At 45.0% G+C, this 19,517-nt stretch overlaps 1 protein-coding gene across 2 annotated transcripts in view; it reads left to right on the forward strand.

Moving 5' to 3' along the window:
• SV2B (synaptic vesicle glycoprotein 2B) overlaps nt 1-19,517 on the forward strand; it is a 71,288-nt gene that overhangs the window by 48,798 nt on the left and 2,973 nt on the right. For both annotated transcript variants that reach the window (XM_083475076.1, XM_083475077.1), the window contains exons 3-12: nt 3,412-3,592; nt 4,862-5,013; nt 6,610-6,743; nt 7,996-8,085; nt 9,312-9,422; nt 10,900-10,988; nt 12,997-13,161; nt 15,363-15,496; nt 16,637-16,837; nt 18,094-18,253. In XM_083475076.1, coding sequence (XP_083331202.1) covers nt 3,412-3,592; nt 4,862-5,013; nt 6,610-6,743; nt 7,996-8,085; nt 9,312-9,422; nt 10,900-10,988; nt 12,997-13,161; nt 15,363-15,496; nt 16,637-16,837; nt 18,094-18,253 — 1,417 coding nt within the window. The remainder of the gene's footprint in view (nt 1-3,411; nt 3,593-4,861; nt 5,014-6,609; nt 6,744-7,995; nt 8,086-9,311; nt 9,423-10,899; nt 10,989-12,996; nt 13,162-15,362; nt 15,497-16,636; nt 16,838-18,093; nt 18,254-19,517) is intronic.

Here is a 19,517-nt window from a genome sequence, read left to right on the forward strand (position 1 = left end):
AACTTCCCCAAACAGGGCTGCCTTTAAGTGAAATCATGTGTATATTTGAAACACCACTGAATAATAATAATAATAATAATAATATTTTATTTATACCCCACCCATCTGGCTGGATTTCCCCAGCCACTCTGGGCGGCTTCCCACAAAATATTAAAATACAATCATCCTTCAGATATTAAAAGCTTCCCTAAACAGGGCTGCCTTCAGATGTCTCCTAAAAGACATCTTTTGTTTTTTCCTTCGACATCTGGTGGGAGGGCGTTCCACAGGGTGGGTGCCCCTACTGAGAAGGCCCACTGCCTGGTTCCCTGTAACTTTGCTTCTCACAGTGAGGGAACCGCCAGAAGGCCCTTGGCGCTGGACCTCAGTGTCCGGGCTGAACAGTGGGGGTGGAGATGCTCCTTCAGGTATACTGGACCAAGGCTATTAAGGGCTTTAAAGGTCAGCACCAACACTATGAATTGTGCTTGGAAACATACTGGGAGCCAATGTAGGTCTTTCAGCACTGGTGTTATGTGGTCTCAGTGGCCTCTTCCAGTCACCAGTCTAGCTGCCGCTAGGGTCACCTTCAAAGGTAGTTCCACATAAAGCGCATTGCAGTAGTCCAAGCAGGAGATAACTAGAACATGCACCACTCTGGCGGGAGTCTGTGGGCAGGTAGGATCTCAGCCTGCGTACCAGATGGAGCTGATAAACAGCTGCCCTGGACACAGAATTGACCTGCGCCTTCATGGACAGCTGCAAGTCCAAAATGACTCCCAGGCTACACACCCAGTCCTTCAGGGGCACAGTTACCCTGTTCAGAACCAGGGAGTCCTCCACCTGCCTGCCTCTGTCACCCCAAAACAGACCTCTGTCTTGTCAGGATTCAACCTCAATCTGTTAGCCGCCACCCATCCTCTAACTGCCTCCAGATACTCACACAGAACCTTCACCACCTTCACTGGTTCTGATTTGAAAGAGAGGTAGAGCTGGGTATCATCCGCATACTGATGAACACCCAGCCCAAACCCCCTGATGATCTCTCCCAGTGGCTTCATGTAAATGTTGAAAAGCATGGGGGAGAGGACAGAACCCTGAGGCACCCCACCCTGCAAACACCCTGTTTCGCCGCCACCTGTTTCTACCCTTTTTGTGACATCTTCGGGTCACTTCCATTTTTTGCGCAATGTGCATGTGTGCAGACACATACATCTTGAACGAGTGTAAATGGGGGGGGGGGAGGGTTGCCTGAACCTTACCACCCAGGGCCAACATTGAAAGGTGAGTGGGTGGGATCAAGCTACCTATCAATCACCTGACATCATTATAATGTCAGATGATTGGCAGATGAGTGTTCTTGCCTACCTGTCAATGCTGAACCACCAAGCTGGAGGAGATCAGGATTTGGCCCACTGGGAATTGCTCACCCATTTCACATTCATGGGTATCTTTATAGACATGAGGACTAGCTGCTTGCTGTAAAAGAAAGAAGGAAGGAAGATGTGATTGCTGGGAAATTGAATTTTGCACCCATTCCTACAGTCTGCCCCCCCTCCTTTAGCACTTTTTCCAAAATCTAGGATCTAATAGGAAAGTGTTGAAGGAGCTTGGTAATCTTTCCGAGCAACTGATTCAACATTAACATTTTCTCCCCTCTCCAGGATCCATCAGAAACACCTAAAATTATTGCTTGCCATCCAATCACAGAATAAAAGAGACATATTAACATCCCTTATAAACTCCCACCTCCTGGTTTTCAACACAACTGAACTCTCTTCCCCTGCTGATCTTCCTGCAGCACCAGTTGCACTAGGATGAGTTAGCAGGGCTAAGATGCCAAACACCTGCCCCCGTCACTGGTGGCACGTACAGAGGACACGTGCACCCTTAAGCTGCTTAGGCCGCCTGAGGCTCACGGCATTTCTGATCTCTCTGAGTGTAGCAACAACTAGTCAGGCAAGGCGTCGCTGATGACTCAGCTCGCAGCGCCCTCTTGTGAGCACGTAATCTCACTCAGAGCTGAGATGAACTCAGGCTGAAAGTCTATGCAGTTAACACTTGGGCTGAAGGAGAAATGTGATTTTGTTTGCATTCACACTTCTCCAACCGGTACACAGACTGAAACACAGCCGTCCTTTGAAATTAGCACCTCTCTGTGTTTGGGAATGCTGTTCTCCAGCCAGTGTGTACAAAAATGCACGTAGCGTGGGATATCTGTGAAAAACAATTGTTTGAGTCCATTTGCCCAATAAATGCGGCACTTCTATTTTTTGCAGTTCACAACAGCTTATGGCAGTCTTGGGTGCAGAGTCTTGCAATCTAACATCTTTTTTACCCAGGATTCCCATATTCTGGGAACTTCTGCATGCAAAGCAGGGATAGGAAGATGTTTTCAGCATGAGGGCCACTTCCCCTGGTAGGCAACTTCCCAGGTAGGCAACATGTCAGTGATAGGTGGGGGCAGAGGCAAAAGGGGGTGGAGCAGTGATGAATACCCTCCAACCATCAAATTTTCCCCTCAAGGGGCAGATTCATGCTTACCCACAACACACACAAACACCCTGCCCTAGCTGGAACCACCACCACCCAGTCCATTTTCTCCCTTCCCTGCTTAGACTATTTTGGCTTCTTTCAGTTTCTTTTTTTCCCAGTCTTAAAATTCAGTTTGCACCCTTTCTGCATTGCTTTACTTATTATTTTTTTAAAGCGTGCATTTTCATGCAAATTTTTCATTTGCACAATATATTTGCATTTTTGCAAGCAATTTCCCCTAATATTTATGCAACACCCTTATCACTAATACACTGCTGTGCATCTCCCCCTAACATGAACTATTTTGCATGCAATTTGGGGAGTTGGAGGACTACCTTGCAAACTCCAGAATTTCAAGAGATAGCTATATTGCTTTGGTTAGATACAAATTAAGTCATTTCCCTCTTTTGTGTGTATAATTTTTATTAAATTTTCTGTTTTACAATTTAAAATATTCATTTAAACAACCTTAAAGTATCAGTGACTTCCTTTCTTCTCTTTCCATGGTTCATTTTTCATTTCATAAATCCCTGCATATTTTATATAAACTAAACCATTCAGTATTCCATTATTACATCTATCAAAACTTGTTTACACTGTTGAATTTATCTTAATGCTGCCAACGTTTTCAAGTGTACACCCCCCCATATATTCAATGAGCATTTTCCAATCTTCTTTAAAGGTATGTTCTTCTTGTTCTCTTATTCTATATGCAAATTAAGTCATTTTCCAATAACGTGCCAACAAATAAATGTCTCCCTTATCAATATTTCTGGACCAACATGGCTACATATATCTGATTTTTTGTCTTCTTTTGCTTTGCTTTGTCTGGAATGAAGTAGATTCACTTCTTCTCTTTTTTTTTAAACCTCCCCTTTGTCTTTGTTTCTCCCGCAGGACTGATTGTCTACCTGGGCATGATGCTGGGGGCTATTATGTGGGGTGGCCTGGCAGACAAACTGGGCCGGAAGAAATGCCTCATCCTGTCTCTCTCCATCAATGCATCTTTTGCGTTCCTGTCCTCGTTTGTACAGGGATATGGATTCTTCCTCTTCTGTCGCCTTATCTCTGGTTTCGGGTAAGCTATGCAACACCCAGCTTGGGAAAGGGCCAGCTTGCATTAACGAATAGGTCTCTGTATCAGATTGGCCTGAATCTCAGAACTGAACCAGGCCCATTTTGTGGCATTTGGATATTGGCTGGGTTGGGAGGCAATAGCCTTTGATCGCCCTGGGTCGGGCTTCCTGGAGCAATCTGGGGCTGTGAATGGGTGGGCCATTGGGCAGGAAAGAGGCAGGCAATTTCCCACAGGGAATACACTGGGCAAGCAGACTCAAGCAGGAGAGAAGCAGATCCCTGCAGCCAGCAGAATTGAATCCTCCTTCACCTGCTGGTCCAGACAAGCCATTTATTGATCACTCATTCTGATTTGCTTGTGAGAAGGCTAGGCTGCATTAATCCATTGTTGTCTCACACTTTCCAAGACGTTTCCATATCACTTCCTGGTTTTATAATTCATGGAAGTAGCACAAACCATCTTTAATTGTGCAACTTGAATTTGCTGGTATGGGATTGAATTCCCTGCCCCAGCAAAACAGCATCTGGGGTCTAGGCTCCAATGCTAGTCCTGCATTTATGTTTGTATGAATTTATAGTTTATATTTATTACTACATTACACACACACACATACATACACGCACAATGTATGTATATATTACTACCTTTATATTCCACCTTTCTTGCAAGTGGTCCCGTCCTTCCCCATTTTTGTAGACCAAGAACATTCTACCCACCAGGATAGGCTTGCCTAACCAAAAATGTTTTTAGCAGGCAACATAAAGAGTACAGGGAAGGCACTTGTCTGACATCAATAGAATCACAGAATTGTAGAGTCGGAAGGGACCCCGAGGGTCATCTAGTCCAACCCCCTGCAATGCAGGAATCTTTTGCCAAGCGTGGGACTCAAACCCATAACCCTGAGATTCAGAGTCTCGTGCTATACCAACTGTGGTATATATGAATCATTCTGGGTGGGGGGTTCCGAAGGTTAGGTGCTTGCAAATGTAGATTGAGTATTACATGGCACTTATAACAAGGCCAGTCCCAGCAGTCAAGTGGGCATATATAAGGCAATACAACCACACAGGTAAACCAGAGTTGCCATATTTCAAAAAGTGAAAATCTGGATTCCAGGGTTTCAGCCTGGCTGTGTCCACGAAATTCCGGGCATATGGAAGCCCCAGGTAAACTGATCTGAAGCTATTCAGGACTGGATATATTAAGAGCAATACTTTGGCCTGGTTTTCATTCTTCCTGTCTGTTCTCCCACCTCACCTGCTTCCTCAGAATTGGAGGGACTCTCCCCATTGTCTTTGCCTATTTCTCCGAATTCCTGTCTCGTGAGAAGAGAGGGGAGCATCTGAGCTGGCTCTGCATGTTCTGGATGATTGGAGCCCTCTACGCCTCCATCATGGCCTGGAGCATCATCCCGCACTACGGTAATCACCTCTGGATTCAGACGGCACCCCTGGCCTTTATCCATGTGTGGCATTCAGGCTGAGGATTTGCTTGCTGTCTATACAGCGATGCTCCCTTACGCCTGGTAGGACTGGGAGGTGGGGCCAGACTTAGCAAGGCCTAGGTCTAGGAATGCTTATACTGAGTCAGATCACTGGCTGATGGGAGTTAAGCAAGTGACACCTCAATAACACCACATGGCCTGATCTAGCTCAGTACTGCATGCTCTGGCTGGCAGCAGCTGTCCAGGGTCTCAGTCAGGGGTCAACCCTAGCCCTACTCCATGAGGTGCTCTTCACTGAAGATACCAAGGATAAGGAATGGCCAGAACTATCTATTTCCAGTCCACCTTACTTTTGCATTATTTTTTTAAAACCCCACAATTCCATTATTTTCTGTGTTAACCTGCATTCTTAAAACCAGATTTCCCTCAATGTACATATTTAACGATGTGCTTTCATATATTTTTACATGGGCATGTTCTCCAAAACAGTTGCATCGAAGCACCTGTTTTGGCACACAAAGACTATTAAGAATGGGGTCACTATGTTTCGGGAAGTGCTGAATTTGGAAGGTAACTATTTCCCTGAGAAGGGCAGATTAGGCCATTTGGTATCTTATCAAGGAGGAATCCCTTGCATTTGCAAAGGCTGGATTTCTAGATAGCTAACCTCACACATTAGTCTATGAGGTGAAGTCATTTGGTACAGGAATTCAAAAGGTCAAATCCCTCAAATTCAGATCCCTGGATACCTAAGTTCCAATTTGAACATTAGTCCAGGGGTTGCAGGTCAGGACATTTTTTATAACAACAACAACAACAACAACAACAACAACAACAATTTATACCCCACCCATCTGGCTGGGCTTCCCCAGCCACTCTGGGTGGCTTCCAACAAAATATTAAAATACAGTAATGCATCAAATATTAAAAGCTTCCCTAAACAGGGCTGCCTTCAGATGTCTTCTAAAAGTCTGGTAGTTGTTCTCTTTGACATCTGGTGGGAGGGTGTTCCACAGGGCAGGTGCCACTACCGAGAAGGCCCTCTGCCTGGTTCCCTGTAACTTGACTTCTTGCAGGAATTTGCATCCCTCCAGCATCCCACCTCCACTACCTGGAACATAAGATGTGCTCTGCCATCTAGGAATGTTGGAGAATTCTGATGAAAACAGGGGGGAAAAGAGGACATTGTTGGTATTTGCATATTTGTCCCCATGTCCAGGATTCCAGAATGCAAATCGACCCATTGGTATTTGCTGTCAGTTGGTTGCTTTCCATCAGCAAATGATATGCCACTGATTATAATGCTCCCGCCCCAAATTTGTATTGTGTTTCCCTAGCATTGAAATGAATGTGGTGGAATTGCAGCATGGCCAGGTAATTTACATAATTAATTACACAAATCACTTACGTCACATAAATCTGCCACAGTGGGCAGCAAGACATATAATGCAGTTGATGGGGAAAGACAAACCGCAGTAGAACGGAAATATGATTGCATGGGACAAATTCAGGGTGGAAAGGGAAAGAATGCCATCTTCCATCCCTCGCTGTAGCCCCTTTCCCTTGCTTATAGGATGGGGCTTCAGTATGGGGACCAACTACCACTTCCACAGCTGGAGAGTTTTCGTGGTTGTCTGCTCTCTGCCCTGCATCGCATCTCTGGTTGCCCTGAAGTTCATGCCAGAAAGCCCACGGTTTTTGCTGGAGGTAAGAACACATGCCTGAGAAAACAGACCTTTGCATTGTGCAGATTCTTCTAGAGGATATGCCATAAGCAAAAGAAACCAAAGGGACTGTGATTTGTTTGACATAGGCTGCAACACCTAATGCATTTGCTCGGGTCTGGGAGCAGTGGCTCATTCTCAGGGCCCTTTGGAATATTGGTCAGTACAGGATTTTGAGCTTACCATATCATTGCAAAATAAAAAAAAAATCCTTCCAGTAGCACCTTAGAGACCAACTAAGTTTGTTATTGGTAGGAGCTTTCGGGTGCATGCACACGAAAGCTCATACCAATAACAAACTTAGTAGGTTTCTAAGGTGCTACTGGAAGGGATTTTTTCAACTATGGCAGACCAACACAGTTATCTACCTGCAACTATATCATTGCAAGGCAACCAGCAGTAGGCCCCACTGAACTCAACAGGACTTGTTTTTGAGTACATATCCTTTAGATCACACTATTAATTGTGTAATTGCATTTTTTTAATTAAAAGAAAAAGGCCTAGAAACTTGCATAGAGTTTCTCAGGATGCTTCATTCTGTGGCTAAGATGAGAATGGGGACCCCTTCTCACTTTATCTGGCATAAATCAGGGAAAACTTTCCGCATCATCACTTTATCTCCCTGCCAAGTTTTGCCTGCTATGCATTTTGTGTTGATGCTAAAGGTCCAGGTGTGAAACCATCCAGAAGACAACAACTCTGCTGTCCATTATGTTATAAAACAACATGCTCAATGTTGAACAGCAGCGTTGGGGAACTCCTCTTCAGCCCAAGGGCAACATTCCATTCTGGTTAACCTTCTGAGGGCCAATGACACTGGTGGGCAGGGCCAGAGGTACAAGTGAATGCTATTTTTACCTTTCTACAGTCAGATGGTTTCTGTACACACTCACAAACCCCTCTCCACTCAGGCAAGCAAGAGGCATTATTGGAATTCAGGGACTGGTTCCAGCTAGGCAAAAATGCTCAGGGTGTGGGAAGAGGATGTGTGGCTTACGGAGATTTTAAGGGGCCACATTCAGCCCCCGGGCCAGAGGGTCTCCCCTCACATTGTACAGGTATTCTCCGGCAGAATCCAGAACTTCTGCCCTTGGCTAGGACATCATCCCACTGTGGTTGAACCCATGTGACTTCCGATGGAGCCATAGCATAACTGGGGAGAAAGAGCCTGGGATCTTAAAAACACTTTCTGAAGGAAATGCTCTTTCTGACATCCTTTGCTTTGGCCTTTCCAGATAGGCAAGCATGACGAAGCCTGGATGATCCTCAAGCAAGTCCACGACACCAACATGAGGGCCAAAGGCGAGCCAGAGAGGGTGTTTACGGTAAGCATGCTTTCTTCCTAGGAATGCACTTCCCCTCAATATGAGACTTTGGTCAAAGATTCAAAACCTAATTGGTTTTTTTATATACATTGCATAAAGCCCACAATCCACCTCTTTCTTCTCCCGAAGATTCAGTATGCAGATTCTAATTCAGGGTTATTTTCCAATTGGCAAACATGGTTGCCATCCAGGCAAGAAGAGCCTTTTCTCCCCAACCCAACTCCCATCAGCTCCAGCTAGGTATGGGCAAATCTGCCAATTTTGGCTTCTCATTTCTCCAGTCCTATGTGCCACATTTCCACGTCATCCTTGCATATATATTTTTTTTAAAGACCACGTGAAAATTCACCAGCATTTTAGTGCAAATTTCTCCTAATGCAGCGGCATAGCGTGGGTTGTCAGCACCCGGGGCAAGGCAAGTAATTTGCGCCCCCTAACCCGTGGATTTGCGCCCCCTAACCCTAACCCCCAGATGTTGCGCCCAGTGCGGCCGGGCCCCCCCTGCACCCCCCACGCTACGCCACTGTCCTAATGCATACAATCCCCGCCATGCCCAATACACACATTTCTATAAAACAATTCCCCCCAATATAATGCATTTGTGTATGTTGCTTTCACCAAGATGTGCGTTTTTGTGCATGTTACTTGGCTAGCAGACTGCATTGCAAAATTCAGAGATGTGCATATTTCAAAAGATGGCTGTTTCAATTGGTGTGTTTCTTTCAGAAATTGAGAATCAGGGAGATCTGCCTTCAAATGTAAACTGAATCAGATTTCTCCCTCATCCCTAAACCCAGTCACTGCTGGGTTCAAAACACCTAGAGATGTTTCATCCCAAGTCAGAACATTGGTTCATCTAGCTCAGTATAATCTGCACTGTCTGACAGTGGCTCTCCAGCGTTTCAGAGAGAAGGCCTTCCTTGCCTACTTAGAGATGCCAGAAACTGAACCTTGAACCTTTTGCATGCAAAGCAGTCTCTCCACCCCTGAGCTATGCCCCTTCCCCACGTCCAATTATTTGGGAATAAGCCTCCTTGTACACTGTGGGACTTGCTTCCAAGTAAACGTACTCAAGATTGGAATGCATAGGTGTTTATTCATTTTGGCGGTTGACTCAACCCTCTGTTGTGCTGTTTCTGAGCAATTGCTTACAAGAACAAAGCTTAGTGCGATTGCTGTGAAGTCAAGGGCTGAATATTTTGGCTTGTTTTTTCTTGTTTATTCAGGTAGCCAACATAAAAACTCCAAAGCAGATAGATGAATTCATTGAAATACAGTGTTCTACAGGGACGTGGTACCAGCGTTCTTTTGTTAGAGTGACAACCACCCTCAAACAGGTATGGGAGGGGGATGGTGGTGGCACCTGAATGCACACAACAACCAGTAATGATTGATTGCCTAGATCTGTCATTGTGCTACCTGCCCACACAATGAACAGGTCATGGGGTTGCAGCCTTTCCTGATTACATCTGGGTGCAGTACTTTGACCACCCAGCCTATTAATCAGCAAACATTTGGTTTTCATGTAAGGCTCTCAACTCAACAGCGATTTTTAAGTGGATCAACCACCTGCATTTTTACCAAGCGATTAATTGCATATAGATTATGTTATATTATCAGCTTCGGTAAAGGTGTCTTCCTGACATACTGAAATAAGTGTAAGTGTAAAGGTAAAGGGACCCCTGACCATTAGGTCCAGTCATTGGGGTTGCAGCGCTCATCTCACTTTATTGGCCAAGGGAGCCGGTGTACAGCTTCCGGGTTGTCAGGGAACTGACATCGGAGCTAGAGGCGGAGGGAAGGCTCTCAAATGATGCTGGAGAAGGGCCCAGCAGGGAGAGAGGCAGCTCAGCAGATGGGGAAGCTAATCAGCGCAACACCAGGGATAAAGGGGGGCAGATGGGGGAATCGGCGAGAGGGCTCCAGGACTCTTCACCGGACACCAGCGGGGAGAGCACGGGTCCTCCGCTACCCACGCCCTCCCTGCGCAGAAGACTTCCGCGCAGGAGGAGTAGGAGGAGACTTGCCGTCAAACAACTTTTATGTTGGAAAAGGTTTAAGAAACGCCCACTGACGGATTCTGCTAGCAACTGAGGCAGCCACGAAGTGAAGGGCTGCCCAGACAGAAAGGTTTAACCAGGCAACATAGCCAGGAGAGGCGGCAACATACGCACGAGCAATCCATACTCATTACACGGGTCATGTGGCCAGCATGACTAAGCCACTTCTGGCGAACCAGAGCAGCGCACGGAAACGCTGTTTACCTTCCCGCTGGAGCGGTACATATTTATCTACTTGCACTTTGACGTGCTTTCGAACTGCTAGGTTGGCAGTGTAAGTGTACATTGGAATTAATAAATAACACTGTCACTTGTTGTTAAGTGGGGGGACGGGACTATATTTGTTGGAAAAATCTTTAATACCATATTTAAGGCAAAGTACCTTTCATATTTTATTTTTTGGTTCCCTATTCCAGTGATACACCAGAACTTAATTGCCTTTGACATTGACCTCAGTTTTAAATTATTTAAATTGCCCCATAGATTAATCAACCAAGATTCAGTTAATTTATGTCATAGTGGGTTTTAAAGCAAATGTAGGATTTGAGATAAATAAAGCCTGCTTCACTGAATCTAGCCAGCTGGCTGCAATGTAAAAACATGGAATGAAAATACTCATAATAAATTATTCGCCATTTCCACAAACAAACAGGTATTTGTTTTTCATTTTTGGAGGGGATATAAGCTACATTAGAAGTTAGTTTTCTTAGGACTTTTTCTGTAACTGATTCTTTGGACAATCCTTTTCTTTTAGGTTATGGACAATGTAATATACTGTCTGACAGCCCAGTACAGAATGAACACGCTTTTCCTGGCAATTGTGTGGTTCTCAATGGCCTTAAGGTATGTGCCTTGGAATTCTCAAACCTGTTATTAACCAGAGATTTTGAAGATCATCCAGTCCAACCCTGCAAGAAATCTCTTAGTACAGCATCCCTCATAGCCGGCTATCCAGCATGTGCTAAAAACCTTAAATAAGGTTCTACTATTGATACAAAGGAAGCTACCTTATAGTGAATCATACTGTGGGTGCCTCTAGCTCAGTGGTTCTCAAGCTGTGGGTCCCCAGATGTTGTTGGACTACAACTCCCATCATCTCTGAGCTCTGGCCTTGCTAGCTAGGAGTGATGGGAGTTGTGGTTCAACAACATCTGGGGACCCACAGGTTGAGAAAGGCTGCTCTAGCTCAATATTGTCTACACTGACTGGCAGTGGTTCTTCCAATTTTTAGAGATGACTCTTATCCAACCCCCCCTGGAGAGGGATACGATTGAACTTGGGCCATCTGCAAACCAACCAGGTGTTCTACCACTAAGCTGCAGCTTATCCCACAAGCAGAGGCTCCCAGGTTCCATCTCCAGCATCTCCTAGTAAGGCCGAAAAAGACTCCTGTCTGAAACCCTAGAAAACCACTAGCAGCCAGTCTAGGCAATACTGAGCATGAAGTACCAATGGTTTGACTTGGTATAAGGCAACTGCCAAGTTTCCTGTGGGTAAAGTCTGCCTGAGACATTTCGCCAGTCTTAGCAAAACAAATATTTGCTCCTTTTGAAAGACTTTGCCTGTTTCCTCAGAGCAACAAACATTCAAATCAGAAATACAGGAAGCTGCCTTGCAACTCTTGCAAGGCTAAATAAGTGCAACAGGAACCTGTCCTGAACATTTATTTTCCCATCATTACCTTTTGGGAAGGTTAGGAACTTAGGAAGCTGCCATATACTGAGTATTGATTGGCAGTGCCTCTCCTGGGTTTCAGGAGAGCCCTACCAGAAGATGAACCTGGACTAAACCTGGGACCTTCTGTATTCAAGGCATATTCCACACTACTGAACTGCAGCCTTTCCCCCAAAGACCTTGTTGTTGTTGTTTAGTCGTTTAGTCGTGTCCGACTCTTCGTGACCCCATGGACCAGAGCACGCCAGGCACTCCTGTCTTCCACTGCCTCCCGCAGTCTGGTCAAACTCATGCTGGTAGCTTCAAGAACACTGTCCAACCATCTCATCCTCTGTTGTCCCCTTCTCCTTCTGCCCTCCATCTTTCCCAACATCAGGGTCTTTTCCAGGGAGTCTTCTCTTCTCATGAGGTGGCCAAAGTACTGGAGCCTCAGCTTCAGGATCTGTCCTTCCAGTGAGCACTCAGGGCTGATTTCCTTAAGAATGGATAGGTTTGATCTTCTTGCAGTCCATGGGACTCTCAAGAGTCTCCTCCAGCACCGTAATTAAAAAGCATCAATTCTTCGGCGAAGCCCTAGGCTTAGACCCAAAGACCTAGGAACGTAGAAATCTGCCTTATACCAGGTCAGACCCTTGGTCTGTCTAGTCCAGTACTGTCTACACAGACTGGCAGTGGTTCTCCAGGGGTTCAGGCAGAAACCCAGCCCTAGAATAGAAAAAAATTCAGCAGGCATTTAAAAGTTGAAACAGAAGGCACCTGCTGAATCTCCACAAAACTGGGCTTATGACACAAGAGGCTCAGTTTCTTGTTGTTGTCAAATGGGACTTGTCAACTTGGGGGGTGACCAATGATGCTTCTGCAGATGACCTCAGCTGGGAGATAAGGGTTCAGGTGGTACCCTGGACCTAAGTTATCAGTATTAATACAAAGACCCTCAACCTGGATCAGTAGTAGATGGGCAGTCAATGCAGATGTTTTAACACTGATGCCACATATTCCTGGCCAGATGCCTCCTTCAGCAATCTGGCTGCCACAATCTGCACCAGCTAGAGCTTCAGAACCAGGCCCAAGTGCAGCCCCACAAACAGCGCATTGAAGCAATCTAGCCTTGAGGTTACCAAAGCATGGGTAACAGTTGTCACTTCTCTGTGTCACAGTTCTCTTCTTCCTCTTGCAGTTACTATGGCCTTATCGTCTGGTTCCCTGACATGATACGGTACTACCAAGAAGAAGCGTATAAGTCCCGTGAGAAAGTCTTTAATGGGGAATCAGTGAAGGACATCACCTTCAACTTCACCTTGGAAAATCAAATCCACCGGAATGGGACATATTTCAATGACAAGTGAGCCATCACACCTCACCAAAACAGATGGAAATGTTTGCTTATATGTGCAGCGTCCTGTGGGAGCTACTATCCCACTGATCTTGGCTGTGGCAGCAAGCACCTTGGAACAACCAGAGATGATGGAAGTCGCTTCATGATGGAGATCAGTGAGAGATTACCCGTGTGGTGCCCTTGAGCTCCCTTGAGCACCCTTGAGGTTTATCTCTGGTGCCCACAGAGACTCTGAACCTCTTATTGCCCCTTTAGTCATGAGGGAGAGTGTGTGGCTACTTTTTCTCCCTGGAAAAATATAGAGAGCTGAAGGAGGAAGTAAGAAGGAAGACATACTTTCCCACTTCTTCTTTCAGCTGTATGTACTTTTCAAGGCCCAGATCCTTTGGGAAAGTGGTTTGTATATCCATACTTTCTGTCTACCTCTCTCTCTCTCTCTCTCTCTCTCTGTGTGTGTGTGTGTGTGTGTAAGAGAGAGAGAGAGAGAGAGAGAGAGAGAGAGAGAGAGAGAGAGAGAGAGAGAGAGAGAGATATCTCCAGGGAACAGGTGAGAGGAGTGACCAGAAGGGTAGCTGCAAAGTAATGGTGGCTGGAGCCCAACGATAGATGGAGCCAGAGCCAATGGTGTGCAGAGCCCACTAAGTCTAGTTTCCCCCTCCACCCTCCTCCCTGCTGAGTTCTACAGGGGTAACACCAAGACTTCGCAGGGGGAAGCTGATAGTCAGTGCCACCCCTGGGCTAGTTGCACATAAGAAGTCTGGCAGGTGGGAGTAGGCAGAGGTTGGGGGGATAATACTTCACTTGCCCAAGTGGCTTAGCCTCCAGCGGCACTTGCTGAAAGTGTCATATCCATTGCTGTACCTCCTTTTGCCTCTTGGCCATCCATGTTTGCCTTTGGCTCTGCCAGTTGATGATCTGTGGCCCCTGGAAGGGTTCCGTAGGAGAGAATATGGCCCTTAAGCTTTTGTCCTTGTATGAGATAAAGAGTGACCCATAAACATAATAACAGCAGCAACTGATGAAAATACTGTTTTTGCTAATTCAACATCTATACTGGGAAATCAACTTGGATATCTGTTATGATCTAAATGAATTAAATTACACATGCTGATAAACTTTTCTGCTTTGGGCTTCAAGGAGCCATAATATTTTTAAAATCACCTTTGGACATACTGACATCCAGTGGTCATGTAAGGAAAGGCACATCGAGGGCCAGTTCCCACATTACTTTTTTCTGAAATATCATATTAAGGCATATATTGCAGCTGAATGGATGTAGAAATTTGCTTGATTCTCATTTTTTATGAGAATCAATCAGAGTGGAAATTCCCAAACCTGTATGCAAACCAAAACACAGCTCTCTTTTGAAAGTTGCACTACTCTGAACTTTGCAATGTAGTTCGCCAACCACAGAATGCAGACAAAATTCATATATTAATGAAAAGTGCATGCAAAAATGTGCACATTTAGTGAAGAGAGGATAGAAAAAGGTATTCTATTATGGAGGAATTGCTTGGACAAAAAATTTCACACATACCTATTATTATTATTATTATTATTATTATTATTATTATTATTATTATAAATAGCAACTGTCCACATAAGAAGGCTCTGTCCATGTTCACTCTATCTTGGCTATATTTGGTTGCATCAGCTGTCCATCTTTTTTTAAATAATGTTTTTTATTCTTATTTTTCATAGTACAAGCAAGTAAACTTCCACCACATTGACAAGTTCTTCCCTGTTGGTAAGAATCAGGTGCAAGATAGTCAATCCCCTTGTTGCTTCTTACAACCTTCTGGGAAATGAAATTGTCAGCAAGGCAATTGAGGAGTTTGTTGGGCCTTACATTCTTGGCAGACTTTGAGTTTCAGCTATCCTGGCATCTGTTGGAACTCAAATCAATAATCAATAAGAGAGAAATCACACAGAGGTATAGAGAGATACCAAATGGAGTCTTTCTTTCAACATATTCATTTTTGTTCACTGAAAGTACCCTCCCCCTAATGAGCCATGGGCTGTAAATGGTTTTGGAGTGAAGTTCAAAGTGTTCGCATATGAAACAAAGCTGAATTAGATTGCATCAAGCTCACTGTCTTGGCTTCTGGTATCTTAAATTGTGTGTGCTTATTTTTATTTTTTTTAAAGTTCAGGGATAGGAGCTTGCTTCGAATGAAGATGATGGTGAGTTATTTTCTATGTTGCAGGTTCATCAAAATGAAGTTCCGAGATGTGACTTTTGAGGACTCTGTGTTTGAGGAATGCTACTTTGAAGATGTGACATCGAGTGAGACCTTTTTCAAGAACTGCACCATTATAAAAACTGTCTTCTTTAACACAGGTAACGCGGGAGAGTGTGTGTTTCTGTGTTGGCAAAGTGCATCTGCTGGCTTCTGTCTGTGTTTTCATTTATAGAAAAGCGGAATGAAGTGAAGAGTTAAGACTGGGAAGAAATCATAATCATTTTGATGTGGTCTGTTTTTCCAATACACAATAACTTAAGCGCTATTGTTCCCTGTTTATCAGGAATGGTAACAGATTTTTGGTATCTGGTCCTGCTGCCGCCTTTGGGGAATATTTTCTGAACAAGTTAGTAAGCGTGACTAGGCTTTCCATTCTTCAGATTTCAGATACTTCCTTTGGTCTTGCGAAGTTAGATGGGTGTGAGTTATATCTTAAGGGCCCCCCTCTGTAAATGATAGTGCAAGTCCCTTTACTTACTTCAAAAAAAATCTCACATGTTGTTTGGGGGCCCTTCTGTGTGTTGTTCTGAATGGTGTACTAGACATCTGCTCCAAAGTCTAATAGGGGACACAGCCATGTCAGTGTGCATCACACCATGTGGCAAAATTGTGTACTTTATTCTGGCATACTTTCCTGCCTTTTTTATGGGTGAATTATGGGAGAACAGAAACCTGCTTATATGGAAAGCATAGGGGAATAGCAACGTTGTCCAATGACATTCATTGGGACGCACCATGCCCACTGGTGCAAATGAAATTTGCTGTGACGTGGCAATCTATCCATCAAAAAGTCACGCTTCCATAATGCATTGTAAAAGTAACCGATATAAAGGCGAGCAAGCTAACTAAGAGACGTGCGGTGAATGCGGTGGAAATCTTTTATAATATTTTAACTAGGATTTATATATTTTAATGTTTGAAGCATGAATTTGGTAATATTATTGCTTATGAAAAGTATTCCCCCCCCCTTTTGTCTTTCTCTCTCTGTTTTTTTAGTTTGCATTTTGGAAAACATGTATATAAATGTGTTTGCACTGTTATGTATTGTTCTTTGCTTCTCTTTCTCTTTCTTTTTCTTTTCTTGTAAAATTCAATAAAAATTAATTTTAAAAAAGTAAAAGAAACCGAGACAGAGCCGCTAGCATTATAACCAGGAAAAGTAACACAGCAGTCCCCATGTTTGAATGCAGTATGAGTTCCATCCATCCATCTTTCTCTCTCTCCCCGCCCCCCCTTAGACCTGTACAAGCATAAATTTGTCGAATGCAAGTTTGTGAATGCCACCTTCTTGGAGCAGAAGAAGGGCTGCCACATGGATTTTGAGAGGGACAACGACTTCCTGGTTTACCTCGTCGGCTTCTTAGGCAGCCTCTCGGTCTTGCCAGGCAACATTATCTCAGCCCTGCTGATGGACAAAATAGGTCGTATCAAGATGATTGGTGAGTGGGGAGGGGTGACATATGTCAATGTGGGAGTGGTCAGAAAGGTCCCCCCCCCCCCACGTGGTTTAGTTGATCTCATGCCAAAAATCTTTCCAATTTCTCAAAACTCTTCCTCCATTGAGAAGGAGGTTTTCACTTATTGTGCCTTCCCCTCAGGGCACTTTAGAATCTGTGTCAGCACAGGAAATTGAACTTTCCATCCCATTGCAAGGTTTGCCAAGGGTGGTGGAGGCTGGTGCCCATTGGGACTGGTAGGGCAGAAGGAAGGGAGCCCAACAGTAGGTGGCGCCAGAGCCAATGGCAGGCAGAGCCAACAAGCTCACCCATCCTCCTCCCTGCTGAGCACTGCAAGGGTCAACACTGAGACTAAAGAGGAAGAAGCTGACAGCCAGGACCACCCCTTATATCAAGTGTTATTCCTTCACATTTGAGCTTGTCTTATTTCTCTTTTTTATAATTTTTTATTAAATTATCTGTTTTACAATTTAGAATATTCATTTAAACAACCTTAAAGTATCAAAAACTCCCCTTCTTCTCTTTCCATGGTTCATTTTGCATAACACAAATCCCTCCATATTTTATATAAACTAAACCATTCAGTGGGACGCGGGTGGTGCTGTGGTCTAAACGACGGGGTGAGCTCCCGTTGTTCGGTCCCAGCTCCTGCCAACCTAGCAGTTCAAAAGCACGTCAAAGTGCAAGTAGATAAATAGGTACCGCTCCAGCGGGAAGGTAAATGGCGTTTCTGTGTGCTGCTCTGGTTCACCAGAATCGGCTTAGTCATGCTGGCCACATGACCCAGAAGCTGTCTGCGGACAAACGCCGGCTCCCTCGGCCTATAGCGTGAGATGAGCGCACAACCCCAGAGTCGTCCGCAACAGGACCTAATAGTCAGGGGTACCTTTACCTTTTTTAACCATTCAGTATTCCATTATTACAACCATCTAAACTTATTTACACTGTTGAATTTATCTTAATGCTGCCAATGTTTTCAAGTGTACACAATCGCCCCCCACCCTATGTTCAATAAACATTTCCCAATCTTCTTTAAACATATGTTCTTCTTGTTCTCTTATTTGGTGTGTTAGGTCTGCAAGCTGCGCATATTCCATCAGTTTAAGTTGCCATTCTTCTTTGGTTGGGACCTTACTCACTTTCCATTTTGGGGCTAACAAAACATGGGCCGCAGTAGTGGCATACATAATTGACCTTGTCTTATCTCTCCCTGCCTCCTCTTTTGTTCTTTCTTGCAGGGGGTTCCATGCTGATCTCTGCCGTGTGCTGCTTCTTCCTGTTTTTTGGCAACAGTGAGTCGGCCATGATTGGCTGGCAATGCCTATTTTGTGGTACCAGCATTGCTGCCTGGAATGCCCTGGATGTGATCACTGTGGAGCTGTACCCCACACATAAAAGGTGACTCTTCCCAGCAACCTCCCTTGGGGTGAGGAAGGAGGGTGGAGACACACACAGGAAGATTTCCAGGGGCTGAAGCTTTTTAGCATGGTCCTTCACAATTTGAGAACAAACCAGTGGAGAGCCAGTGTGGTGTAGTGGTTAAGAGCGGTAGTCACGTAATCTGGGAAACCGGGTTCGCGTCTCCGCTCCTCCACATGCAGCTGCTGGGTGACCTTGGGCCAGTCACACTTCTGTGAAGTCTCTCAGCCCCACTCACCTCACAGAGTGTTTGTTGTGGGGGAGGAAGGGAAAGGAGAATGTTAGCCGCTTTGAGACTCCTGAAGGGGAGTAAAAGGCGGGATATCAAATCCAAACTCTTCTTCTTCTTCTTCTAAATCTGGAGCTGCTGGCAGTGGCATCGTTGGGGGCACGGAAGTAGGTTTGGGGTGAAGCACTTCTGCTTATATCACATCCCCGGAGATGATGTCATTATCTGGCGCTCTATTTGCTAATCTCCTGCATGCCAAATTGTTTTTAAAAAGCCCTTTTTCAGCAAAAAGAATTCACTGTGCTGGTCTGCAAACCATATAAATATAAAACCAGGCAAAAAAAATCTTAAAACCACTTGAAAGCAAATACAGTGGTACCTCGGGTTAAGAACTTAATTCGTTCTGGAGGTCTGTTCTTCACCTGAAACTGTTCTTAACCTGAAGCACCACTTTAGCTAATGGGGCCTCCTGCTGCCACCGCGCCACTGGAGCACGATTTCTGTTCTCATCCTGAAGCAAAGTTCTTAACCCGAGGTACTATTTCTGGGCTAGCAGAGTCTGTAACCTGAAGTGTCTGTAACCCAAGGTACCACTGTATATATATTTAAACCAAGGGTGCACCAATGTGGTGAACTGAACTTAAGATTGGGAGAATAAGAGCCTGATCAGAAGCCAAAATTGACATATCTGCCCACCCTTAGAGCCGACTTGGCTGACTATAAAGGTAAAGGTAAAGGGACCCCTGACCATTAGGTCCAGTCGTGACCGACTCTGGGGTTGTGGCGCTCATCTCGCTTTATTGGCTGAGGGAGCCGGCGTACAGCTTTCGGGTCATGTGGCCAGCATGACTAAGCCGCTTCTGGCGAACCAGAGCAGCGCACGGAAACGCCGTTTACCTTCCCGCCAGAGCGGTACCTATTTATCCACTTGCACTTTGATGTGCTTTCGAACTGCTAGGTTGGCAGGAGCAGGGACCGAGCAACGGGAGCTCACCCTGTCGCGGGGATTCGAAC

This window comes from Podarcis liolepis (genome assembly GCF_965112155.1).
Source record: "Podarcis liolepis genome assembly, chromosome: 14".
Lineage (NCBI taxonomy): Eukaryota > Metazoa > Chordata > Lepidosauria > Squamata > Lacertidae > Podarcis > Podarcis liolepis.